This window comes from Melanostigma gelatinosum, assembly GCF_949748355.1.
Source record: "Melanostigma gelatinosum genome assembly, chromosome: 5".
Lineage (NCBI taxonomy): Eukaryota > Metazoa > Chordata > Actinopteri > Perciformes > Zoarcidae > Melanostigma > Melanostigma gelatinosum.
In genome coordinates, this window is record NC_136638.1 from 22160608 (window position 1) to 22188510 (window position 27903).

General features: G+C 43.5%; 1 protein-coding gene across 6 annotated transcripts in view; it reads right to left on the minus strand.

Moving 5' to 3' along the window:
• atp8a1 (ATPase phospholipid transporting 8A1) overlaps window positions 1-27903 on the minus strand; it is a 94290-nt gene that overhangs the window by 7991 nt on the left and 58396 nt on the right. For all 6 annotated transcript variants that reach the window (XR_013771966.1, XR_013771967.1, XM_079268222.1 and 3 more), the window contains 9 exons: window positions 27433-27605; window positions 25305-25488; window positions 23092-23202; window positions 17319-17393; window positions 15782-15904; window positions 11874-11952; window positions 10567-10628; window positions 10274-10330; window positions 9828-9935 (listed from right to left, as the gene is read on the minus strand). Coding sequence is in view for 4 of the 6 variants with exons in the window: in XM_079268222.1 (XP_079124348.1) it covers window positions 9828-9935; window positions 10274-10330; window positions 10567-10628; window positions 11874-11952; window positions 15782-15904; window positions 17319-17393; window positions 23092-23202; window positions 25305-25488; window positions 27433-27605 (972 nt within the window). In the remaining 2 variants the exon portion in view is untranslated. The remainder of the gene's footprint in view (window positions 1-9827; window positions 9936-10273; window positions 10331-10566; window positions 10629-11873; window positions 11953-15781; window positions 15905-17318; window positions 17394-23091; window positions 23203-25304; window positions 25489-27432; window positions 27606-27903) is intronic.

Sequence of the window (27903 nt, forward strand, 5' to 3'; positions counted from 1 at the left end):
TACATCTCATTGTTGTCAGACAAGTTGAATAAAAGTTCACAGACAAGATGAGTTTCTCTGCAGTCACGTAACTTCTGAATTACAAACAACGTGCTGATGTTTTTATTTTTAACCAATGTTCACACCGAGCTCATGAGCACAATAAATCGACAAATGAGACAGCCGTGATCCTCACGGACTCATTCATCCTGCTGAAAGAAAAACACATTTGATCGTGATCGAAAACAAGTCAGGCTTTTGAAGAAAATGCTTCTCCGCCGTACGAAAACAATATGCTTCATTAGTAGCAGACAGTCGCCTGTGATGATTTAAATTAAAAATCACAAAGCGGTGGCCGTGTCGGGAGGTTGTTTTGGGTCCAAAACGGAGCGGAGACGTGGATCGTCTTTCGAGGGTGAAACAATGTTGTCTTTGGCCCGCTGCACTGAAACTATCTGTCATTACACGTCGAAGTGCAAAACTCGCAAACTCGCGCTCCTTGCATTGTAATGTGCCACTTGTTTAAACTGCTGGGGCCCCTCAACAGCGTCCTTCCTGTAATGTGACACAGGCAGGGCCCTTCGTGCACACACACACACACACGCACGCACGCACACAAACGTCAAAACTATCAAAGCGCTCGGGTTTGCTCAAATTAGCTAATCTGTTCGCCATTACCTGCAAATTGACTTTGATGTCTGACAAAACACCGGGGAAGAGGAAATCCCAAATGACAGGAAATCAAAAATGTCTTTTTCCTACAGTTTGAGATGGGACTCTGATGAATAGAGCTTTTCTGTGTCACCCGGGAGGCTGGAAATGTACGAGATGAGGGAAAATTGCATTGAAGCGCAGGATATTTTCATGTCAATTTTGGAAATTGTGCAGCCCTGGTGGAAACATTTACTGGTTTTAGTTTTTTTTACGCAAGTCAGTTTAATTATTTTCGTTTTCATCCAGCGTATCATGCATTTTAATGAGAGCATTTAAGCTGTCTTGAGAGCCTTTAGAAAATAAACCAGGGATGCATACGCAGCATTTTAGCTCGAAAAATAAACCATCTTAGTCTTTAACAAGTTCAATCTATAAACCATATTTATATCGCTGTACATACCCTGGGGCCACAAATGTAAGGCAAGGCAAGTTTATTTGTATCGCACATTTCAACAACAAGGTAATTCAAAGTGCTTCACATAAAACCATTAAAAGCATCAAAACATAAGGCAAAAGAAAAGGAGATTTAAAAACAATTAAGAACATTCATTAAAACATTAAAAAACAGTGTAAGAAATAAAATGCAGCAGTAAAATGCAGAAATGCAGGAAATTGATTAATATATCAATTGAATGTGGTTCAATTAAAGGCAGCAGCAAACAGAAAAGTCTTCAATCTTGATTTAAATGAGCTGAGGGTCTCAGCAGACCTGCAGCTTTCTGGGACTTTGTTCCAGATATGTGGAGCAGAAAAACTGAACGCTGCTTCTCCATGTTTAGTTCTGACTCTGGGAACAGAAAGTAGACCGGTACCAGACGACCTGAGGGGTCGGGATGGTTCATAAGGTAGCAGCAGATCAGAGATGTATTTTGGCCCGAAACCATTCAGTGCTTTGTAAACCAACAGCAGGATTTTAAAGTCAATTCTTTGTTGGACAGGAAGCCAGTGCAAAGACATCAGAACTGGAGTGATGTGATCCACCCTCCTGGTCTTAGTGAGGACTCGAGCTGCAGCGTTCTGAATCAGCTGCAGCTTTCTGACGGACTTTTTACAGAGACCTGTAAACACACCGTTACAGTAGTCCAGTCTGCTGAAGATAAATGCGTGGACAAGTTTTTCCAAATCCTGTTGAGACATAAGTCCTCTAATCCTTGATATATTCTTCAGGTGATAGTAGGCTGATTTTGTAAACCCTCCAGCTACCGACACTGGAGGGTTTGTTAGCCTGTCGACGGTAGCAAATAAGGCGCGTGTATTGTTCTTGTTTTTGCTTATGATGTCAGAGAAGAATGACTGCCTTGCATTTCTAAGTTCCAAATTATAATTGCGAAGTCTCTCTTTATAGATGTCACAGTGAACCTGGAGATTAGTTTTTCGCCACCTGCGCTCAGCTTTCCGACACTCTCGTTTCTCTATTTTGACCAGCGTAGCATTTCTCCAAGGAGATCTTTGCTTACCCGAGACAACCTTCACTTTAGTGGGTGCAATGGCATCAATAATATTTTTAATTTTAAAATTGAAGCCATCTACAAGCTCATTGACTGAGAGGCAAGAGAGGGCTGGTGTGGAGGAGAACTTCTGAATAAATAGTTCACTGGTGTTTTCAGAGATGTAGCGCTTTGTCACAACCTTGGTTTGGACATTTGTGTGCAAGGAGATTGCACTCTCAAAGGAAACACAGAAATGATCAGACAGTGCAACATCAGTCACAGCAACCTTGGAAATGTTTACACCTTTGGTGATGATTAGGTCCAGAGTGTGTGGATGTTATGGGTGGGTCCTGTCACATGCTGAGTCAGATCATAGTTATCAAGCACACCACATAGTTCTATAGACTCTCTGTTCTGGGGATTATCAACATGGATATTAAAATCACCAACAATAACAACACAGTCAAAATCAACACAGATTACAGACAGCAGTTCAGTAAACTCATCAAAGACGGTTGCACAGTATTTAGGCGGTCTGTAAATGTTTAGGAATAAAGCTTGAGTGGAATTCAGAGCCACATATTCAAAAGAACCAAAATGACCAAAGGACATCTGCTTGCATTGAAGAGAATCATTAAATAAAACAGAAACTCCACCTCCTTTCTTATGCGCTGTTGTTTCACTCATGAAACTGAAGTTGTGAGGTGTTGATTCAATAAGAACAGCTGCGCTGTTATCTTGATTTAACCAAGTTACAGTTAAAAACAAAATGTCCAGTTTGTGCCTAACAATAAAATCATTGATTAAAAATGTTTTTCCTGACAGAGACCTGACATTTAATAAAGCTAAGTTTAATGTGGTTAAAGCTTTCTTTGCCCAATTTATTTGGACAGGCTGACGAGGAATGTATGCTAAGTTTGATAAGTTTGCAGGTTTACTATTGTTTCTTCGCAGCCTCACCTTTCTTTTCTATAAACTTGCAGGACAGGAATTGGGACGGCTAGCTGCATACAGGGCCCCGACTTTTCCTGGAGAGAGTCATTGGTGTCATTAGCCTTGTAGCCTGGACCCACAAGATATCAATTATTTCCTTTGTCAGGTAGGGGAGACAGAGGATGGTTGTGGAACCGTCGAGGAGTGTGTTTGGTTCCAGCAATGACCAGCTCTTTCATGTGGTCAGTGAACTCCAGGAGGGGGGAGGATGGGGAGAGTGTGAGAGAGGAAAGGGACCTGGATGGAATTTGGGTCATGACAGCCATTTGTTCAGTGCAAACAGCCTGCTGAATCCTTCATCTCCTCCTCTGACTGGTGGGAGAGGGCCACTGATGAACACCTCAGCCTTGACAGAGCTGACTGTGTTTAACAGATCAATAAAGTCTCCCTTCAGAACTTCAGACTGTTGTTTCACAATATCACAGCTTCCTGTATGCACGATGATGTTTTCCGCTGTGGGATAGTCAGCCACGATGTCCAGGATTTTGTCTCTCATGTCAGAGACCATATCTTTCGGAAAGCAGAGTATTTTGGTATTCTTGCTGCACAGTTTTCTGACATCTTTTACAGCATAGTCACCAACAATCAGAGTCTCAGGCCCAGTCACTAGCTTTGCCTGCAGCCTTTTACTCTCACATGTAGTATATAAAAGACTGATACTTCAAATATCAAGTTTATCATATAACGCTGATAATTACATGTGGTATAATAACTCATTATAACAACTGTGGAACCTACACAAACCGTGAGACAGCAATAAAGTAAAAACTAGACCGAAATCATTTTCCCCCGTTTTCTAAATCAAAACAAATCTGACCAATTACAATCAACAAATGTTTGTCTTCAGGCATCTGGACAGGCTCTGCGACTACAAGCGGGGGGCCAACAGAGTTGGCGGATGCTAAGCGACGCCTCATACCAGGGGGCCCCTGGGAGCTGGACGGGGTGAGAGAGGTCTGAAGAGTGGGGCTGTATTTTTAGGACAAACTAATAAACTTGTCTGGCTGGACAGACAGTAGTGTCCGCTGGCATGGAGCGCTGTGTTTTGACAGGCCACTGACGCCCTCACGGCCACACACACACGCGCAGACAGACGGACTCGACATGAGATAAACGTGTGTAAACGTGCACATGCAAAATGCAAATGACCTAGTAAACGGCTATAAGATGTATATTTCTTAGTATTTCTACTCCGTTCCAAACAGAAGACAGTGTATTTAGGGATGAGGTGGCGGTCAAGAGGTGAGAGAGATGCGTTTCTGGAGGGATTACAATATGATCAAGATCCTTACATTTGGGAAAATATGTAGAATGACATCAAGAAAACCAGACCATGTGTTTTAGGCTACCTTTTACAGGAGGACTTGATCAGCGGACTCTGCCACCTGGATGATCATGTTAAAGAAGGCCTGTAGTCTCAGCCGTTTGAGTTATGTTAATGCTGCCATTGTAATGGTATTTATTCTCATGAATAAATAGGTATCCAACACAGCCCAGTGTAGAAGGACCATATGACCGATGATGGCAGAAAGAAGCATGCTCAGTCAAAGAAAGAGCATTAAAAGCAAAAAAAAGACCAAGAAAGCAAATAAAGAGAGGAAAAAATTCAGCCTTTCTGGGACAAGGCAAACCCACAAATCCCCCAAATGTCATCAGCAGAGATCAACCAGCCAATAACCACCCCGAAAAGAGGTCAATGTGTAAAACAAACAAGGACTTTCTCAGCTGGGTCCTTCATCCACTCTATGCTCTCTGCGTGTCGCCTCACAAAGACAGCAAGACATCGACTAGAAAAACAGAGAAAAGAAATTCCTTACATAAACACTTGTAAGTCAGCAGACTCACAGCCACGACTACACACACATGATTTACAGTGTGTGTTCTTCTCTCCAACACTGCACCATGGTCAGGTATTACATGTGTTGTGGTGTTTATCAATCATTAGCTGAGGGAGGACGAACAGATCTGGGAAGAGTTTAACAAAGCCTCACAGACGACACGCTCGTGAGTCTTAAAGAAGGACCAACAGGATTCCACAAGTACCACTGAGGGACTAAGTCAACAGCCGTGATAAACAGGGCTCAGTAATAACATCGCTGGGTCTTTCAAAAGTAAAAAATAAAAAATCACTCATGTTTGATCCCGAGAAGAAGAAGAGTTCTGCCTGCAAAGGCCGCTAACATTTCATAAAAAAGGCCCCCGTTTTTATACCATTTATTTAAAAGACTACATTAAGAGAAGAGCATCCATCACTAGCAGGGTTTTTGCTGTATTGGAAAATTTTGGCAGGAAACTCTCAAATCTTGCATGTTTGAGCACGTGAATTCATCACCTGCTTTAAAGATCAACCTGCCCTCTCAGGTACGTTGAAAACAACAATAGTCATACTTGAAATACCTGAAAACTCAAGATGTCTTAATGTGAACTTTGATGGATTACTTGCCTTGAGCAAGTTTCAAGTTTCTCTTTGAGTTCCAGTAACTGCCTGGAGGGTAATAAATACACACACAAAAAAAGCAATGGACTGAAATGTGCAAAACACTGCTACGATTCCTAATCGAGTGCACTACCAAAGCAGTAAAAGAATGTGTGACGCTTTTTAAATTTGTGGCTTCATGACAAGAATCACAGAACCTGAGGATCTAATCATTTTGCAACTCAACCCGCACATCCACATTTCCTGCAGCGCATTATTCAGATAAGTGAAGTCTGTGTTTCCACTTTTACTGACCAAATTAACCAAACTGAACACGTAGCTAGATAAAGCTCCAAAATAACCAAAGTTGGTATTCCTGCTCTTAATCTCTTCAATAACTCACAGACTGTAACAGGTAGTCCTGAGTGTATTCCTGCCACGCTACAAATCATCAAACTTCTTAGTAAATATGATTCCTTCCTGAGGAAATGTTTCTTATCACGGAGCAGAAACCTTGCCGAGTTTAAGATCCATGTGCCGATGACAAGCACTCGAGTCTGTGTGAGATCTGCTCCACTGCAGCTTGATTCAGAAATTGGGAAAATAGCAAAAAGGTGTGTGTGAGAAGCGATGCCAGAGAAAATATAAGCGCACAGAAGACAGCTGTGTTGATGGCAGATGCAAGTCAGCGGACAGCAGGTCAGTGTGACAGAGCCTGAGGCGAAGCTAAGCGGCTTAGTGTGGCAGATTACACGGCTTCAACAGAATAATCTCACATTTTCTTTTGATATCTGTGTCGAGACTTTTACGAGGTGCAAACGGGATGAGCCAATTTTGTGAGTGCCTGTTAAAAGCACACTAGCTATTTCAGTGTGTTTAGTGGCGGGTTCCTGCACCTGTCTTGTCAATCGTCCAAAGAAAATTCAGCCCGACATTGATGAATGCGTTCACATGCGGCCGAGCGCTGCTTAGCGTCTCTTGTTGAAGGCGGTGAGCTGGGTAGTGAGTGAGAGCAGAAGCAGGAGGAGAAAGGAGTTCTGGTGTCTGTTATGTGGTTGGCCCTCGGGCGGTTTTTTCGACTGGCAGGGTGACAGAGGGGGTGAACAAAAAGAGAACAAAGAGGAAAAAGCTGATGCGAAAAGTAAAAGAAAAGTAAAAGAAAAATTCACTCGAGACTGGTGTAAAAATCATTCATCAATGGACATTTATTCTTTGCAAAGAAGGAGACAGGGTTGATTCACATACAGAATGTACATCAAGACCGCTCGCAGATCTGTCTCCGAGTCTCTGGTATTTATACTCCGTAAACAACCTGCAGTGGGCTGGCACAGGGTAACACGCACACACATTTCGCGTTGCACACAGGCGTCTACGTATCTGGACACTTTAACTATTCGTTCTTGTATGAAGGTCACTTTCTATCGCAAGTCATGATCGCAAATCAGCCCTGCGTAAGGATTGACGCTTTCTACACGTTCGTTATCATTCTTATTCAGGACTAACAGCTGAAGTGTTCTTTCGGCAATCAACTGCTTCTTAATAGATTAAACATTTGCTGAAGAGCTAGTGTCAGGGAAAGTTCGCACAAGGACACAGGCCTTAAATACTACAGAGGAGATGAGCTTCTGTTAAATGTATAACATTCTTTAATCATTTAAACGCATACTAATTCGTCAGAAAGCATGAAAAATATTTGAAGATTCAAGTAAGATCCGAGGAGGTGAAAAGGTGCGAGGCTGCATCAAGGTTGAGAATAATCTTCAGAGGCTGCAGGGTCTCTGATGCCTTCTCGGGTTGCGGAGAGATGTGTCCCTGTTTGATGAAGTACTGGCATCCTCGAGTTGGGGGCAGGGGCGTAGGGTTACCAACTACCCACAGGACACCATTACTGTCTCCAGTCAAGTGCTGCAGGGCGCGGATGAAAGCACCGGGCTTCATGAACAGGGGGATAGAGTGAAGCGAAAATACCGATCGTCGTGTGTGTGTGTGTGTGTGTGTGTGTGTGTGTGTGCGCAGTTAGTTTGATCAATTTATTGCATCACGCACATACACGCGCTGTCATGGATTTAAAACGCTACTAAATACTGTGGAGCACGAACTCAAAATGTTGATAAAATAGAAATGTATACATTTTGTCATGAACCTCTTTTTGCTCAAATCTGCTGTAAAAAAAAAAAGTTTCTAATCATTCAACCGGCAGATCTGCACAAAAGTAAGGCCATTTACTCCAAAGGAATAGTTCAACATCATGGGGAATTCAACTTTCAAGCAGAGAGTTGGTTGAGAAGATTGACACCACTCTCATGTCTGTTTAGTAAATCTGAAGCTACAGATTTGGCTGCAGAATATCTCCTCAAATGAAGATTTTTAAAACCTTCTAAAGCATCTAAAAACAAATTCTTTGTATAATCCCCAGACCTGTAAGTTATGCTTTAATCAGTAAACCAATTGTGACAGTAGCGTCAAGCACCACGACCACCCTTAGTGCACAGCGCGCAGGCTGTGATTACGTCATTTTATGGCACGCGCCTTGCACCGGCTTCACTACAGCTACCATCAAATAAGCTCCGATTTTAAGTGCTGCTGCTGCTGCATCCTTATTTTTATCAGACAGATAGAAGGGTCTGAACAATCTTCTCATGTCATTCTTCACCAACAAAAAACTAAGTGTACTTCCCAAAACGTCAATCTTTTGCTTTAAATAACCATGTGAGCACCTGTTCCTGTAGCTAAAGGTAATGTACCTGATCATCACTGTGCACACGGATATCGTTTACTTCAGTTAAATTCTGCTTTGCATTAAGCTTTACACTGTTATTCATCATGAGACAACATGTTCCTAAATCAGGTTTGCATCAAAGATCAACAGACCTTTTACATAAGGATCAATTAGCATTTAGCATTGTGATTCCTCTGTAACCCGTGTTTCACCTCAACAACGCACGCAGTGAAAGATCTTTCCAGTGAGCTGCCGTTCAGGCGCATTCACAAGTCCGTTCTAAATCATCCCACGATTATGTCCGACATTTTGGGTTTCCCATCCAATATGACCAGTGGCGGTCCAAAACCGGTGTAAAGTTATGAACTCCAGGAAATGACGGAATAGCTCTGAAACGAACTGTGTTACAATCTACACATTCACCGAGTCCCCAAATGCCAGAAGCATTAACTCAAACAGGACACACACAAACAGCATCCCAGTTCCACAGATATTCTTCTACTGCATGCTGTGTGGTGCCAGCCTTTTTCTTTGAATAGCCTCCTACTGTGTTCTTGTTCCCTCATGAAAAGATGCCTCATTCTCCACCCCAGAATGCACTGGGAAATGTCACCTGTGGTTAATAGGCTCTCATTAACCACCTGTGGTGACCCAGCGAGACAGGAGCCTCTTTCACATGTGAACAACAACTCAAACAAGTAAACAGTGTAAAAAAAACAGGGGCCTTTTTTTATTGAATCTGTTGACGTTTAAAGGACATTGAAGTGAAATTTTGATGGGAAGATTTGTAAGACATCAGTGTGTATACCAAGTACATCCTCACCTCTCTTTGCCTCCACACTGCTGCACTGTCACTTGTGGATACTCAGAGTTGAGAGAGGGCAAAGTAACACAAACATTGTGCTAATTGGCCCAATTAAGTCATTATGCAACACAAGCCAGAGATTTGACAGTTTACGCCCCTCAGGCTCTCCTTACAAAGACCTGTGTCAAGTTGAACTCGGAAATTTCCCACCAGCATGCGTCTGTAGCAGAATGAGTTATGAGGCACTGCAGGTCTGTCAGTGATAGACGACTCCATCAGCAGTTCCTTTAGTACCAGAGGAAGTGGTTGATGTGAGACAGAGAGTGTTTTCATTCTTGTCCCATCCCACTCCCACAAAAAAAGAAAACTCCTGTCACTTCCCAATCCGTTCCTGTGGGTCTGCATATTAGAACTGCATATTTACATACAAAAACTAGAGCTGCACCGCAATTTTCTTGGCCGATTCCGATTTCCTCTCTTTCTAAGAACTACAATGGACAGTACACACACACACATTTTTGTGACTTTGTATATTCAAACTATGTATTTTATACAAAACGTTTTATGAATCAGTATCTATTTACAAGAATGTAAAGGTGTGTATGTATTCTATGAACTCCCACTCCTGTGGCGAGCAGCGTGCTCCTGCCTGCTCCACCCCTACTGACTGCACAGGAAGCAAGAGGAGCGGGAATCCCCCCAAAAAAGATCAGCCTCCAGTGTAGATGTGTAAGCATGTGTATGAGTACATGCTAGCATGTGTGTGCTTACCTGTCCTGACATGTCGGGAGCCAGCGGGATGAGGGGCCACAGGGAGGAGTAGATGATGAAAAACACCACCCACAGGCCGATGCTTCCCCAAATAGCGATGTGACTGAACTGTCGGTGGACAGCAAGGAAACTTGTTTAGACTTTTAATTTTCTGGAAAAGGCCATACATACGTTTTATACATTATACGTTCTTGTTCTTTGCTATTTTTTTTACAATTTGGGCATAAACGTTCACATTGAGTGGCTTCGAGCAACTTGAAGGAGTTACCATACGGCACATGTCATTTCACTGGGCGTACAGTTACAAGCTCAGAGGGAAACAAACCATAGAGACTTGAAGATAAGAGGAGGATGTAAAATATGTCACAAGTATCATTGGACTCATAAAATGCAGGAACTGGAAAGAGATAGAACCTAAGGGAGAGAGGACGGCGCCGTCAACCTACCATGGTCCAGGAGGACGTCTCAAGGCCGGCTTTAAGACAAACTGTGATGACCACAAACTGTGGAGACATAAATCAAACTGACGTTTAACCAAATCCCTATTCAATACCTCAGATCGGTCACAGGAAGTGCATCAAACATATTTTTTGTTTTAAAAAAAAATGGAAAATATCAGCAGACAGAAGAAAAGAAACATGTGATGTGTATTCACAGAAATTGGATAACACTTGGCTCAGACACCTAAAGCGTTTAACACAGCAGAAACACTGGCTGTCAAGAAGATTGGTGCACTTACTGTGTAAACCATGTTGCCTAAGAGGAGATAGTCTGGAGTTCTTCCGTTGCCAAAAACTGTATCTGTGAAGGTAATCAACAACAGAAGCTTTTAGGGCCAAAGCTGTCTCTTTCCAGCCGCTGGGTTTCACACAGAGGTCCATTAGGTGGTCCAAAGAGTAAACAACCAGACAGCATGAAGGATTTTACTTTTGGTACATGCGAGTGTGAACTTTGATGCAAAATGCTCTTTTAGAGACTCGTATATAAAAGGGGACATGGGAAAGTGAAGTGAAAACCACAGTCTAACAATGCTGCTTCCATTACTGCCCTTTGAGAGAGGCTAGAATGTTAATTCTGTCTTTCGCAACTATAAGGACAGAGTGTTTCTATAAGGAGCCGTCAGTTACACCGAGAAGCTGAACTGGTGTGCATTAATCATGGTCAGAAATTAAAAGTTCTGGCTAATTCACTGCTGAAATAGAAAGTGTTTATTTATTCTGCCATTAAATTGGAATCCAATCCGATGAGAAGACTTTCCTAAAACAGAAGTTAGAAGTGTTTCCTAAATGAAGAAAACAGAAATGAACTGCAAATTAAACAGACACGTTGCTTCAAACTGCCCGCGTGCGTTTGGGCCGAGGCTAAAATATCTGCAGTGTGCGACTGCTGCCAGGAAAGAAAGAAAGAGCGGCGCTCCCTTTCCTTTTACTTCCGGCTGGTCACATGTCTTGTGAGGGCTGAGGCTTTGCTGACAGCCTGTCAGTCAGAGTGAAGGGGCTTGGCGCCTTTGTGTGGAGAGCAGGCACAAGCTTGTGTGGTCCTCTGCTCTGGCCAGCAAAGACTTAAGCCACAAGATCCCCATTCTCTCTGCGCTCGCACATAGAACCCTTGCATCTTAATGTGCACAAACATGCACAAGTGACCTTATCTGGATAAATAAAGTGGTCGTGAGTCAAATTCGAAATGAATTGCGCACGGAAAAAGACTGATCATTGTCTATTTGGATGAAAACCATCATTGTCTGCACTGAACAATCACCTGGAAAGTTTGAATCCGAGCGGTGTGTTTATAGAAATGAAGTAAGTGTGAATAACTGTGTGCAAAAGCATTTCAGCAGGTCATGCTGTGCACACATGAACTGGTGCAAACATGAACGCACGCTTGTTAGTGTGTGTCGCTCTTGCCCGAGCGCACACATGTTTGTAATTCATGACTGGGCGGTTGAAGAGAGAACTAATCAAGACAAAGTATGTGTGTTTGACTGTCCTCCCTCTTCATACACCGGGTCCACCGAGGGCCGCGGCCGACTCTCTGGGAGCTACTTACCATGCTGGAAGGCTTTAAGGGGGAACCAGAAGAGGATGACGGAGTGGAAGAGGCCGTTCAGACAATGGGCCCAGAAGACCTGCAAAAAAAGAGGGCAGAAGGATGGAGGGGACAGAGGCAGGGAGGAGGAGGAAGAGAGGGGTGGGGGGGTCGGAGGCGGCAGGAGATTCAAAGAAGAGAGAGGGAGACGGAGAGAAAAAAAAAAAAGCATGAGAAAAGGGTGTGGGGAGCTCCAGCCTTCCAAGTGACCCCTGACCTGGGCCCTTTGTGCCAGCCCAGCGCTAGGCTAAGTGGCGGTTTTGTCGGGGCCTCCTTGCTGAATGGCCACCCCGCTGACAGACACGTTGTATATTCTCCGTGTGTGTTATGGGGGAAGAGAGAGGCTGCCGAGTGTGTGTACGAGCAGTGAAAGGCAAGTAGACAACGTCAGTGTGCGGGTTTTAACTTCTAATTCTTTTCATCATATTAGACAGAAATCACAAAAAACAAGGAGCATAAGAAACGGTGAAATATCGGTCCTCGCCTCGACAATAAGAACATTATACAACATTAATATTTGTGCCACGAGTGTGACGGTTTCCTCTCATAACATTTCAGTAGGCTTTGGCCGTTTCATGTGAGAACTTGAACTGGTGTAGAAATAAATGACGGGAGAGTTTAAACAAGCACAAATCAGTCTAGAAGCACACGCAGGGAGAGTGACAGACCTGACAGAGATGGAACTGTTTTCATGGCAATTATTAAGGGCCTGGAAAATCGTGGTGTGGACCACAATCTGTGTGTCTGTGTATGCAAGCATGCAGACTTTGGATGAGTTCTTTAAATCAATACTCCCACTCCAAAACCACCTTGTTTCAAATTTACATTACGCAACGCCAGAGCCAAACGAAACACTAATGGGCGATGTAGCATGAAACAGCCGTGAAATCTATTCTGCCAAAAAAAAGCTCCACATTTGTGCCCCCTTTTCCTCCCTGTGCTGACCCAGACGGCGGCGTTACTTGTGAGAGCTGAAAAATTCATCAAACCCAGAGAGTGAACGGCTGACGGAGGAAAAATAAAAACAGCACATTTTAATCGTTGGCCTCTTTTTAATCATCGGTTCTTGGCAGACGACAAGTTAGAGGCTCGCTTTCTCAAAAGCTCTTTTCAACAACTTCAGCAAATCTGTCAGTCGAACGCAAAACACGGCTTATTCGAGACACAATGGAAATTTCTTGGGATTTCCGCAGGTTTGAGTCATTTTAGAATAACTACTCGTACTGCTTTACAGCGCAGGGTTATTCCAAAATGGTGGAAGAGAAGGAGGAGAGGAGTAAAGCCAGACAGGGTGAAAGAAAAAGTCTTGTTCTCGACTATGAGTCTTTGTCATACACCTCGGCCTCTGTGGCACGACCTCCTCACCTTTCCTATCGACCAAACTAATTCCAATAGCAGCCCCCCCCCCAGGATTACCTCACCCTCTCACTGTGTACACAAAACCCAATACACTGAGCGGGGGCTGGCTGAAACAACCCCCACCCATCTACCTCTGTGGTCAAATGTGGGCTAAATGATCACTAATGTTACAATCACATCAAGTTTATGCCAATTAGCCTCCAATTGACAAGCACAGCTCTCTTCCAGCCTCCTCCTCGACTTTACCTTTCCCGAACACTGTGGGGTGCAAACAAGCCCGTGTTTCCCCTCCACAGTAATGAATGCTAATGGTATCAATAAATGTTCATAATCATTGGTCACGGTGGGATCCTCACTTCCACCCCTCCAGCCACCCTGCTCTCTTTCTTTCCCTTGTATCCCAGCAAGTTGCTCTGGATCGCCCATGAATGAATGCCCGGTCTGTCCTGTAAAGATTCTGCCCTTTGTGGGAGTCCTAATTGCCAAAAAACACAAAACCTGAATGCTGGTAATTAATATTGAGCCAAATATTTCCAGAACTGCCAGCCCCTTCCCGTTTCTTTTGAACCAGTGAGGTAAGAAGAGAAAGAGGGAAGTGCTGTTTAAGAGGTGATAGTTGCTGGTAAACTACCGTAATGACGACCCCACGGAGGGGAGCCTGGTTTATTAGAGTGACTCAAGTGTCAGGTATATGTAATTAAAAGTGAACAGGCAGCACAAGTTGAAGCCCCGCCTCGAGTTTCTGACGACCTCAGTCGCTCTCGTCTTTCACCTCAAAACAAACATCTTTAATTCACAAAGACAGTATCTGTTGTGTACAAAAGAGCCATGCGTGCAGAAAGACAGGCTTCGAGGGGCCAAATTCCTGCTGGATTTTCTCGCCTCGCCTCGGGCCAGCTGCAAGGAAAATATCTCGGGAAAAGAGAGGACAAGCCAGCAAAAACAACCTGCTGACCTGGCCGAGTCATCATTTACGGGTCTTGGAAAATGTGGCCCAAACTAAATTGAGGTTAATTTGCTTCCAACTATCAGACACATACTTTTGTGACCCTTTTTTGGCAGTCTTCAATAAAGTTAATGGAGGGAAATCCACCCTATAAACCAAATTTTCTACGATTAAATCAGCAGTTGTGAGGACAGATATCTCTTTGATCTGACAATACATCTACTGACAACAACCACCCATTTTGAGTACAGTATGTCAAACCAAATGAGACGAACAACTACATTCTGTCTGGGCACCAGAATCCCTTCAGAAAAACCTCTCATTTTACTGCAGCAGGGCCCGACAGTCTGGCCCGTGCATTCCTTGTTCTGGTTTTGCCGTGCCTCTTTCCCCTCCAGCGGGCCCAGCACTACGGCCTGGGCCTCCAGCAGTGTGGTATTGGCTTTGGCTCCCAGCGGGGCCTGGCAGTGCAGGGAGACAAAGCCTTGTACCCGGCCGGAGGAGGAGTTGCTGCTGCCGGGCGCAGAGCTCTCCAACTCCCGCCAGAGCTACGACTGCAGGTCCAAGGTGGCAACAAAGCCGGATCTGGGTCTATCTGCAGTGGGCTGGTCACTGAGAATAAGCTGAAGGAGTTTGAACCTGCGTGGCATAAATCGTTTCCTGTGATTTTGCAGGTAAATAAGAATAACTGTATAGAGTACATGAAGCCAATATTCTAGCTGATGGTATTAAGTTTCATAACCAGTTAAAAGTTATTTCTCTCTCTCTCGCTCTGAAGATGCATTCATGACACAGTCAGTGTGGTCCTGGATGGGTTAAACTCAATCTGACAGCTTTGCTCTCAGAACAAACAACTCCCTCACTTAAACAAATTGCATAATTTTCCGCAACGAACGGCGTCACACAATGACAGCACACTCTCTCTCCATTCCCTCCTTTCCACAATACTTCCTGCTGCGTCTCCCCGACCTATCTGACCTCCCCTGACCCTGACCGCCATGGCCAATCCGTCTTTAATCCACCTCCACGCCGCGCTAACCAGGTCACCACGCCTGTGAGGAGGGTCCAGGGCTCTGGCTCAGCATGGAGAAAGGAGGAGACATCTTTATTACCAGCGGGGGAAAGCTAACGGACAGCCCATATAACCAGACAGAATAGGTCAAGCCAGGCCAAACCCGTCTACAGTCTACAGCTGCCAGGTCACTGTGGCGGCAGATGCATCAGTCCTGAACAACAACATCTCGCTCATTAATTTGATGGTAATTGGTTGCAAGAGATGAAATTCCCAGATGTGTTTGGTGACAGTTAATACCAGCTGAGCTGCATAGAATGATCAAAACGGTGGGTCACGATCCTCCCCTTTTAGAAGTCGAACATAAAATCATCTTCCAGAGGTGATTCAGCATCGAAGTAGGAAATTAGACCACGGCAACATATTTGACAAATATTTGCTTACAATAGTCATAACACAACAAAAACACCAAAGTGAACATAAAAAGTCCTCCGATAGTATTTAAATCTGGTCATGTGCAAATAAAGAACATGTGATAGAAACTAGTGCTACCTTTGTGTTGAAGCCCATAGCATTCTGGGAGGTTTTGTAGAGTTCTGGGTATTTCAGCATATTCTCTTTCCTGCAGGAGCGCTCAAATATTCCCAGAGTGAGAGGAGGCAGAGCAGTGAAGATCTGCAGAAGAGAAACACACAGAGAAACATCAACATCAGAGGTAAATTATTGTTTTCCACAGATTTTAAATTTCAAAGAAATGAAACTCGCACAAACCATCACTTCCTTTATTGTTCTGAAATCAGAAGTGATGACATTCAAATTCCTCTCGTCTCAAAATTCAATCTTAATCTTTGTGTGCGACAAAATTGTTGGATCTAATGTCTAATTATGGCAGATTTGTCTTCATCTCTGCCATCATCTCAATATATTGCATTTAAAGAAGAGTCTGCTTCACTTTGTTCTCCACTTTCCCCTTTCTTTATTTTACATCACTGAAAACCATTGACCTTAAAACCCTTCAGGGTTTCTTATTTGGATTCGTCATGCCTCAAGTCTGTTCATATGCAAAACCCATCTCCAATAAACATCTGCGATGCTCTCGACTAAGCAGCAGGTATTTAAGCCTGGCTAATGTGTGGTTTCTTAGCGGTGCTGTAATGTTGCTCAGCGTAGGAGCTGCTGAGAGAGGAGCGATGATGGTATTGTGTGGCTGGCGCGGGGGGGGGGGGGGGGGGGGTCAGTTGGTGTGAGTTCCCTGAAACCCCATCTGGAATGGGAGTCTGCAGGAGCAGCAGGCCACAGGACATGCTCCAATGGGCTCCTTTCTTATTCTGAGCCAGGCCCAGGAAGATCTCCATTGAGGGGCGGATTCAGCCCACTGCTTCCGACAACTCCCACCGAGCCGTAGGAATTCCCTCCGTTTTTTGGATAAAGTAAAAGACTGAACTGAACTTCCCACCCCTACAGTACTGGAGGTGGTTTATTATGGAATGAATGAAAGAGGCAGGGCTGTCGAAATATCCTTCTCACTTGACAGTTTGGCCCTCCAAAAAAAGCGAATGTGCAGAAAAATCAACTTAACACTTCCCTCATTAATTTCTGTTTATTGAATTGAGTTGATTTTAGTAAACAGTTTAAAGTTACATATCAACTTCTTGTGGGCTTTGCAGCATGGTATTAAAGATCAGACTTGCAGATGCACATGTTTTACTTCTACTTAATTCATGACAGATATGAAATACGAGTTCATTAGGAGCGGTTCCATTACAAAGCCCTGAGGGACCCCCTACATCAGCAGCCTGCTCAGTTGCGGCTCCATTCCTCATATTCTTTTTATCATTCAAAACGTGCTGCCCTTGCTAACTACACTCTTCGGGGCAAGCAAAGCTGTTGTTCTTTCTCATTCAGTACATAGTTAAGAGCACAGAGGGAATATGGTCTTGACAACAGGTCATAAATAATGAAGAATATTTTAAAGACGTTGATGACATAGTCACGCAATAAAGGGATCAGTTTTGGGTCAGAGTCAGAGTGCGGCGGGGTAAAGGAGTCAAAGTGGGCTCTTTAGAAGGTCAACTTCATCAACACTCACCACGTTGTACAAGCCGATGCACCAGCGTTCAAATAGGATTTGGCCTGAGAAGCCATTGACGAACGCGAACCAGATCTAAGGGAGACAAAAATCACATAAAGAAAGAGTTAGAGCAGTGAAAATAAGAACAGAAAGCAATGATCACGGATCTGGTTTACTCACATCTCACGCTCTCATTTCTGTCGTTGTAATCAGTAAGTCACTTTGTCATGAATTTGACACTGTAGGCTTCACGCAAGCTAGATGAGGAAAACACTAAATCACTGTTGTCCTTCTAATTGCCCTTTCGGTATATGCTTTCCATTAGTGATAGTGAGGGTGAGTGGTTACCATTGTACCATCTCTAATTGAGACGGGCTCGCTGTGTCTACAGACTTACAATCCATTTTTCCGTCACACTACATTCTTCACTCTCTTATCACAACAGAGACTTCAGAAGGAGACTGCAGGGTCTTATAATGTGAAAAACGTCAAAGAGCGAAAAGCTTCTGCTGAAATATCTTTGAAATCATTGCATGAGTGCTGCAGTCTTGCAAAACTGTTTGTTATGGGAGTAAGGAAAATAAAAAAGTAAATGTAACTAAAATGATCGTAGAACAAATGTGGCTTTGTTTGAAGCGCTGCCCTTGATCAACATTAGTCTAAAAGTGCGTACAGGTTTGAAACGGAAAGGCAGAAAGAGGCCAAAACAGAACAAATCAGAAAACTAAATGAGTGACAGTGGGAAAGCCTAGACCACCAGATGCCACCTCCATGATGCAAATTGCAGACTGGATTCATCACGGGATTACCTACAAACATATATCAAGCCCACTATTTCCCCCCTTGATCTATCTGAAGACAAGTGGGTGACAGAGGAGGTTAGTTATAGGGGCAGAGTCAGGGCTGTGAACGATGGAGACTTTGATATATTGCGTCAGGAAAGGGAGACAGAGGTAATGTAAGACATATGCTGGGTGGAGATGAAGCTTATCACGTATCTTGACTGGTCATACTTGTATAAACAAAACAATGCCTCTCAGACCAGGACAGGAGCCAGGTATAGTTAATGAACTATATCAGCGTGCGAGTAGAGAAGTTTGAAATACAGAATCGAGAAGGCATTGATTTCTTTATTTTTGTAGAGCAGATTTGCCTGACACATTCTGGAGAAAAACTGCACGCGCAATCTAAAAACTGCGTGTCTACCGACAGTGAATCAGAGTTTGACACTTCGTGGTCCAGAACCAGCTCTTGCTCATGCCAGATCTGTCTCGATAACATCAGGGGTGCTCTGTTTTGGCCATGGCCAAGCAACCATTTCCTCGCTTCATTTAACTTCATTATGAAGGCATGAACTGCTACAAATACTCAGATTGGGACAAAGCCTGTTCGAGGGCCCCCAACAGTCCGCTGCCACTCTCTACACGACCACTATCAATCTGCCACTGGCCCTTCCCATTTAATCGTGGAAGCATATGCATGAAAACAAATGTCTGTCCCTTACCACCCCCCCCCCACCCCCCCCTCACACAGCCCTCATTCCCCTGGTGAGGTGGCGGGGGCGGCTGCCTATAGACGAGGGCTGTGTTTATGACTGTGCCCCTAGACCCTGCCCCTCTCTGACACACCCACCCATCACAGATCCAGCCTTCCTCTCCATCAGGTGCACTCTACCATGATGTTGTTTCCTTTATATGCCGGGGGCCTCATTTCAAATTCACATGGGATGTTCTCTCAAATCTGGGACCATGTGGCCCTGTAACCCTGAGAATCAGCAGGTATACGGTACATCTGTTGGCAGTGGCAAGAATAGTTTTAGGTGATTTTGGGTCTTGGCTTGCTGAAAACACTTTGAGATGCCGCCGCTATGGTTCATGTGTCGATGAAGCCATGAGGCAGGTTCAACCGTTGGCGTGGCTCATGCGACGGTAACGAGAAGCTAGCGAGTAGGTCAAACTGCTGAATTAATTACAGCTCTGCCCAATGAGAGGCTCTGGGCCGATATATTGTTGTGCTAAGTTAAAAAGGCTCCTATTCATAGCATGTGGTAACTGCCTCTGTGTGAGTGTTTTGGCCTGGTCCTTGGGGTCCCAATAGCTTCTCTCTTTTTCTCCCGCTCCCATCTCTTGAGGGACAGATGCATTGATTTGCTCATTAGGGGAAGTACCGGGCAGGATTTTTCTTCTCCTCATTGAGTGCCACTCAGCGGAGGGGTGTGGCTGGCCTCTCTCTCCGACTGCACATCATGAAAAACAGTAATGGAAGGAAGCGGCGGTTAAGAAAAGGGGGATTGGGCAGCGGCTAGCCGATAAGAGGACTTCTTGCATATTCATCAGCAAATCAAAAATCACTGATTCCAAGGCAGCTCCAGAGCCCTGCGGGCTCTAGAAGTGGCGGGGGGAGCGTGACATTTGTCCTCAACAATGTGAGTCCTGATACTCTTAAGCTTAGCACTGCAGAACTGCTAATAGAATTCATACACAAAGCAAGCAAAGAATGAAGCGGGACATAAAGAAGGAGCTGATAAATATGCTGGAAATATGTGGAGCTACAAACACAAGCAGCCTTACAATGCCAGGCACGTCCTTTGTGCTTTCATTCAGCGCGCAATGGTCGGCAAGCTTTGCTCTGCAACTCTGAGCCGTCTCGAACTTCACTGGGCCGCACTGAATGAGCTTTCATGTAATTGCCTCATAAATGCCACTTGTCCATCAGGCCCCCTCTGTAGCACCCTGGCAGTGTGTCAATCAAACACGAGTGGCCAGCTGGATGGGTCATTTGAATGAAGTTGCTATGGCTTCCTTTGGAAAGGTCTCTTAGCTTGGATGAGGCGGAGTTCAATTCTTTTCACTCCCGTTCTCCAGTTAATGGTGTAATTTGTAGCAAAGTAGGAGATATGACTTCTGCTTAAAGTCCATCATGCACTGTGCAGCATTGTTTAATAAATGTTTTGAGTAATTATAACCAACTTTTACGATTAGATAGTCATGTTTCAAGCGTGATCAAAGGTTAGACTGTTCTCTAACTGATGAGGAAAGCCAGAAGAAACACTGTGAAGCAGTTCCAGCTGTCAGTCAATCATTCACTGGAGAGTCTGCCTTACTTTCTGACTCACAATTAACCCTCAGGCAGTCACAGAAAACCCTGAATGATCATACAACTGTTCCGAGAGCCTCAGCCTAAGTTGCGCTCACATTAAAGTCTTCCACAATAGCGGTAGAATCCTTCACCCTGCTACTCTATGTCTCTTAAAAAGATCCAAAGACCCAGTGGAGAGAGAGAGGGAGACGAAAAGAGGCTTCAACACAGAGACTCACAGTCCTGGTATTCAAATAGTAACACACACTGTACCAGACAATGGTGCTCCGAACAAAAAAGTAAAAAATTCCTGTCAACAGCCTCGATTCTCTCCTTGCAAGGTAGCCTGTGAGTCGACGAGAAAAACATGCAAGCTCAAAAGTAAACCTATTAGTGCAACAAATGCAGCTTTGGCTGCTGGTGTGTTAGATGTCAGGGTCTTACAAAACAGGGACATTTGAAATATTGAAGCAGCCTAAAAGTGAAGAAATGTCCTATTATCTACTTGGATCCCCTGAAGGAGCGTAGCACAGGGGGGGGGGGGGGGGGGGGGGGGTATGTTTTCAGAGAGCAACAAAAGGTGAGCTAGAAAGAAGCTCGCCCTACATACAGAACTATAGAAGTTATGTTACAATTGCAGGAAAAAAAAAGTGCTTTGAAAAGGGAACCTGGTATGTTTCAAAGAGCAGATGTGGTTGGACACGCACACAAAACAACAGGACAAACAATGTTGAGGCATTCTGAACAAGTATGTGACTGTTACGATTCAAATGAAGGGTAAAGACTGAAAATGAGAATAAAAGAGGCGTCTGGACAGTCTTGAGATTATGTTGAAGTTATACATCAGAAGTTGTGCCACCTCTTTTAGACTTCAACAGTAAATCACTTTAACATGGTTAAAAACAGGGATGAAAAATGAAAAAATGTCAAAATCTGAGTCTGATGTCATGTTTTTGCAGACAGAAAATGAAATTAGCTGCAAATTGAATTTCATTTTGGATCTGCTTTCGCAGCTGTTTTTTTTAATACCTTTTCTGGAATAGGGTAGCATGATCAAAGAGTTTCAGTTCCTGTAACTGCAGTTCTAACCTGGATAGAGACCCACTGCCCTCTTTCACTCCAGGTCACAATAAGCCAGAAGCAGACACGCTGGAATGTAAAAGGTAGTCTACGGATTCTCCATGGTATATAAACTAAAATGAGATCAGAGGTCAAGTGTCACAGAAAGAGGATGAACAGAAGAGAACTTTAAAGTGCTCATATTTCCGTGACAAGTTATGTGGTGATGATATTTTAAAAACGTGTCTGATCCTTTTTTACCAGTGCACAGCAGGACCGGGGAGCACTCAGTGAATTGTCCCCTTTTCACAGCACAAATGCAGAGGAAGTGTGTAAATCACTTGCTTTCTATGGCGACTGGGCCCCCTCAAGCCACATAAAGGGGGGGGGGGGGGGGGGGGCAATTCTTCAAATGCCTGAGTAACTTCTTTTTCTTTTGTTCTGGTCTCTCTCATGGTCTGTTCTTTATGTATGTCCTTACTTGTCTTGTTTTTATTTTACATTTGTACATTCTCTACGTTGTGGCTGATGGCTCTGGAATGCTCTGCCTGCAACTCTGCGCCTCGCAGATACCGTGAATACTTTTAACAACCAGCTCAAAACCCACCTTTTTAGGCTGGCGTTTGAGTAAAAAGTAAACCCATGTCCTAGACCTGCTCTTAAAATATGTTTTACATTTTTATTTGATTTTTTATTATTTAATTTTAAATTTTTCTCTGTGTTTGTAATTTATTGACCCTAGGGTCACATTGTGTTTTTTATGCTTTTAAATGTCTGCTCTGTTAAGCACTTTGTGAAAAGCGCTATATAAATAAAATTCATTCATTCATAAAGTTCCTACGTAATTAACAAACTAAGTACCGTACCAAGTACCGTACTAGAGAAACTGGCATTTAACTTGTGATTTAAGCATATTCTATTCCTACAAGCACACAAGAGTATATACCACAAGAGTGGTATATAAAATACAGTACAGCAGTGTATCTCATCATTAAAACTTCCTGATGTGTCGTGTGGGTCAAAGCCAGTAGTGACTTCTGATTTCGACTTTTTGACGCAAAGATGTGGAGCCAAAGTTGCTGCTTCTGTCAGACAAGTGCAGGGCCGGTAGATCAAAACATCGGAGCACTCCTCATGATAAAGCTGCAGCTGATAGGAAGCACTTAACCTGTCTGGTCATTCTTGGTTATAGCTCTGAACTTGCAATCAGTACTGGGTCTGGTACGTGTCAAATGCCATCAAACCTACCGCACACCAGCAGGCCGATGTTGGGAGCAACATGTGTGCGAACCTTCCTAACCATCATTGATATAAAAGAAGAGTGGAGCAGGATCCAAACACCGGCATTAGTTTCTGAAAGGCAGACTACGACGAGGTGCAGTTTCCCTTCATAACAGAGTGTGTGTGTGTGTGTGTGTGTGAGAGAGAGAGTCTGCAGTTTGTTCGTGTCTAGGTACGTCAAAACTCAAACTATTCGCCCAGGAGCAGCACCAACTGGCAGGTAATGTGAAGGTCCAGTCAACAGCAATACAAACATGGAAACTCTAACAAGGAATCTTTGCCTTTTCACCGAATCATGCCATGTGGAAAAATCTCAATGCTCTGCATTCAGATCAGAGCCTTTGCACGACTCTCAGCCTTGAGAGCTCCTTACCTCAATGATGTACAGGACAATGTTCTTGTAGAAGCAGTACAGGATACACTTGGCTACGCGGTTGTAATTCCAGGCTCCATGGACGAGCAGCAGATTCTTCAAGTATTTGAACTGTGTGGGAGGAAAACGACAAGATGAATGAAAAGCAAAAGGCTGTGTACAGTACACTGTCTCATGGTTCCTCATAATCAGAGATCAGTGCTGAGAACACTGACGCACTTACAGCAAAACTTCAAGATTAAAGACAGCAGCAGGGTTGTCTCATCCCCCAGCACAGGACTGATGAGACATTGTGGCCAAAGACTCTCACTGACACGTTCCAGAAATGTCTAGTAAAAGATTGTAAGATCACGCTTTGAGTTGCTGAAAATGCAGCAGTTCATATGGTGGAATTGGTCTCCAAGGGCTCAGCGTAATAGTAAAATGGCTTTATAATTACACGACCATTTAGGGGCCGTGGTCAACTTGCAATTTCAGTGCAATTTTTGGCTGATAAGTGTGCTTATATTGGAGCAGAACTTTGAGTGTTTCATCTTAGTTGCCAGTGAATGACTAATACAAATCGCACAACCTACACTGCGTCCTATTGCCATGGAACAATTGGAAAAGTTATTTGAATGTCTCTAAAACCAGAGTAGGAGGTTGGATGAATAGAATTAAAGACACCCTTTTGAGCAAAGACAATTCTGTTTATTTGAAGGCCTTCTGGTCTTTCAGCATCACCGCAGTATTCTTTGGTTAAACGACAGCACAGTTTGTCTGACCCCTCAGATGGTCGGATCAAACATGAGCTGATGACAGATGGAGAGCAGAGGAGCCTCGGCCCGAAGCCTCTTCAACGGATAACTGAAGATAAGCTTTCAAGTATTAAATCTTAGAAACTCACTAATAATCAACAGCAGCGAGGAGCTCATCCGATACTCCAGAACATTAATATAGTATATGAATAGAAAAACAAGTTACACAACTTCCCAGGATTGATTTCAGTTTGCAAATGACGGTTAATGTTCCGTTACACCGATATATGGAAAACACCAGTCTGGAGGTGTAATTTAATTTGATGCTGGGACACAACCTAAATGGATTACAGGAGGCCACCTGTCTTTGAAAGACATACACTTTTGCGTGTCATGCAGATTGAAGGGGGCACTTAAAACCAACCCAAGTGTCTTGAATGGTAATTGCATACTGCAGCACAGAGAGCGTACTGTGTTTTAGTCAACTCCTGGTTTCCCATACTCTGCAGCCCCGTGGCTGGAATAGAAACACCATGTACTGAGTGGTGTGCTGTGTAGAAACAGAGCCATGACACAGGGACGCCATGGCTTTTGTTGCTTCTGGGTATCTGATATCGATGCAGAGTTTCAGATAAACTGGTTACTCGGGAATTAAGAATGTATTGGAGTAGCATTTTGCCTGGATACGTTTCTGTGTTAAGTTGGGTGTTGAGTGTCATCAGGTGCCTGTTTAACAGGTGTTACGACTCCACTGTATAAGCTAATGCCCTAGCAGACGTATGACCTATTGTTGTTGGGAACAATGTGCCAAGCTATCGCTAACGCATACAACACTTGTGATGACACCGACAGGACAGACAATTTGTGGAATCTGACTTTTAGAGGATGGGGCATGAATTTCAGTGCATTGCTGCCAAATTAATGACATGCGCCTGCAGCTTAAAAGCAAATCATTTTGTAATGAAGTTCAAATCACGTTTTAACACGACAAAAGTGTCGAATCTGGTCTTCTCATCTTATGGTTTTCATTGTATGTACACACTTAAGCTTAGGCATGAGAGTGCACGTGCGTGAATATATTTTGTTCCAACAGAAATAACTTTCCTAAGGTTTTTGATTTTACACGTTATAACGTCTTGAAGATTGTCTCAAATCTTGTCTGAATATGATTAGCAGTTAAGCAGCATATTTAATCAAACTGTGCTACTGAAGTGCTTCGGCATATTTCTCTCTGACGACGAAGGGCCGGCATCAGGTCAAAGCTAGATACTACTTCATACAGTAAATGCTAATTTATGCATATTAAATGATGAATAACAGAAAAAGGTCCCACTTGTGTTATAAATATACACATCCTCATGTCTTCCATCTCCATTTCCTTGTACTCTCTGCAACATGACGATAAAGTTGAATGTAATCTAAACTTAAATCCTGATTTAAGCGTTTTCCTTTCTTGGTGTGCGCCCCTGTGCTCACCTGGGCAATAGAGTAGTCGGAGGAGTTTGCCGCTTGCAGACCCTCGTTGCCTGAGATTCCCACACCGACATGAGCGGTCTGGATCATTGCCACGTCGTTAGCACCGTCACCAATGGCCAGCGTGATCACCTTCACTTGTTTCTTTACCATTTCCACCACCTCGGACTTCTGAAGAGGAGATACTCTAAAACGAAAACGTAGCACAGGGAATGTTACACAATGGCTATGAAATGAAATGAAATAGCCAATGAAATGAAACTACTAATTGGTTTGTGTTCATCATAAAGTGCAATTAATGTGCCAGTCATGGTCAAATTGGTGCTGCACAGTATGCAGTGCAAAGGACAAAGCGTCACCTATGAACTACAATGGAGAGTTGATGCTGGATTATAACATAACCCTCAAGAACGTCTTGTCCAGGAAATTCTATTTCCTATTTTGGCAGTATAATTTGGGGCGTGCATAAAATAATATCTATTCTTGAGATCAGCACAAACCCAATGCTCTTCCTTAACTTTGTAGAATTGTAGGTTGAGGCATGCAGACAGTGCTGCCAAACTGTGTGAACACTCTCAAAATAAACATAGGGGCATTTTGTGCAGAATATTACAAAAGAGCAGGTGCCTTGGTGACAAAGGGAAGAAATGCCCAGCTGCAGTGTGTCTCCGACTTGACTGGGTGTCACATAATAAGCATGGTTTGACGGTGGGCAGCCAGTGAGGGATTGTGTCACTGTTGCTGCACTAACTCCTGCTGGTTGGACGAGTCAAAAGAGAACAAGCGAAGCAACCAAGCAGCTGTTGCTGTGTGCACCGTCTCCAATCTCAGCCTCTGAAGCTTCTAACTCCGTCAGAGTTGTCATAAGTCAAGGTGGCCTCCATCACTAGTCTGCTACTCTCTTTCTGGAGACAGCCTGCTCTACGCGGATTGACAGCTGTGCCTTTCTCTGATTCAACTGTACTCGAAAGGATATTCAGAGTACAGATTTATGCATTTTATAAAATACTTTGTTGAGAGATCTGTTTTCACTTTTTAAAGTGCCTTTTTCTGCTGATTGCATCTACTTTGTACTGTTGTACTACAATACAAAATGAAAACTTTAAGGCGATGCACCAACAGGTAAGTTGGCAGTGACGAGGACAGCATGGGGAACTGGGCCCTACCACTATAATAACTACTTGTTGTATTCTGGTTGATGCATTCCCCCCTCCTCTAGAAGAGACCCTGTAACAGCTTTCTTACCGGGTCCTTAAGTGAAGCCAATCACTAGGTGATGGTTGTGACACATCTTGTAACACATCTTGTAACTCTTCCTTTACAAGACTTCAAACTTAACTTCATGCCCTTACAGACAGCAAAGCCTGTAGCCTCCCACACAGGAGCTTCTTCTTAGTGTACCAGCGGTTTGGGGGTCTCCAGAGATGATGTCGTAAACTGCATGTCTGTCCTAAGCTGTGAAATTGTTAATGTTTATGTTCTCCGTGGTTTAAGGGGCCACATTCATCTCCTGGTGTCTCTTAGTGCCCAAAGAGTTTGCACAAGGCAAAGGCAGGTAGCCGTAATGCGCAGAGTTATAAGGTTTGCTGTTCTGAAAACATGGTGCTGATTTCTGGCCCCAGACCCCGTCATGGCTGCTTGAGTACTTAAGTACTTCCTATTATTTATGTGGCCCGGGCAGGTCAACGGTGTACCTGCATAATGTTGACAGTTGCCATTTATATTTACAGCTCTCACTCTTTTTGAACTGCTGCCATAAAATACCCAATGACCTTTTTGGCAAAGACATAATACTTAATTTTAAACGTAAAAACATTTCTCAATTTTAGCTTCTCATTTGTGAGGATTTGCTTTATTTCTGTTTTACATCATTGTAAAATCCTCTTTGAGTTTGGGGCTATTGGTTTGAAGGATTTTCCATCTCGAAACACTTTTTTGATCTGTTGCATTAAAGTGGATACTTGAAAAAGTACTGTATAGTATTCAAACACACTATTTTGTGTAGTTTCTTTCCAAGTGCAGAAACAGATTCGGTACATAAAGTCTTGGCAGTAAAGAACATCGTCTGTCATTTTGCTCCGTGGAATTTATTGTCCCTGGTTCATTTTATTGTTTCAGGAGTAAATCTTACCGGCAGCATATGACAGCTTTACAGGACAGGGCGAGGTCCAGGAAGTACTGTCGCACTCCGAATGTGAGGGCGTATTTCAGAGTCTTCCCGTCAATGATGAGAGCAAAGTCGTTCTCCTTGTAGAGGGCATCTCCCAGCATTCCACAGTGGTGGCTGAGCGTTTCCCTTGTTCTCTGTGTGATGGAAGAACACATCATGAACGTCAGTTTAATTGGTGTAATTAGTCACTATAATCTCAGGCCGATGGTGTTGTAGTTGCTAGAGGAGATATGTATCGTTATTAAATAATGTTAAGCTATTTTTGTCCTGGTGGATTGGTTTTCAAGAATCTACTGTGCAAGCTAATTATGATTAATTAATTGATATATTATTATTATATCTTAAAGGCATTTGTCAATTTTTAAAATCTCATACAATTATTGTAATAATAACATCTGTTATGCAGGCTAAATTAATTAAGTGCACACAAAA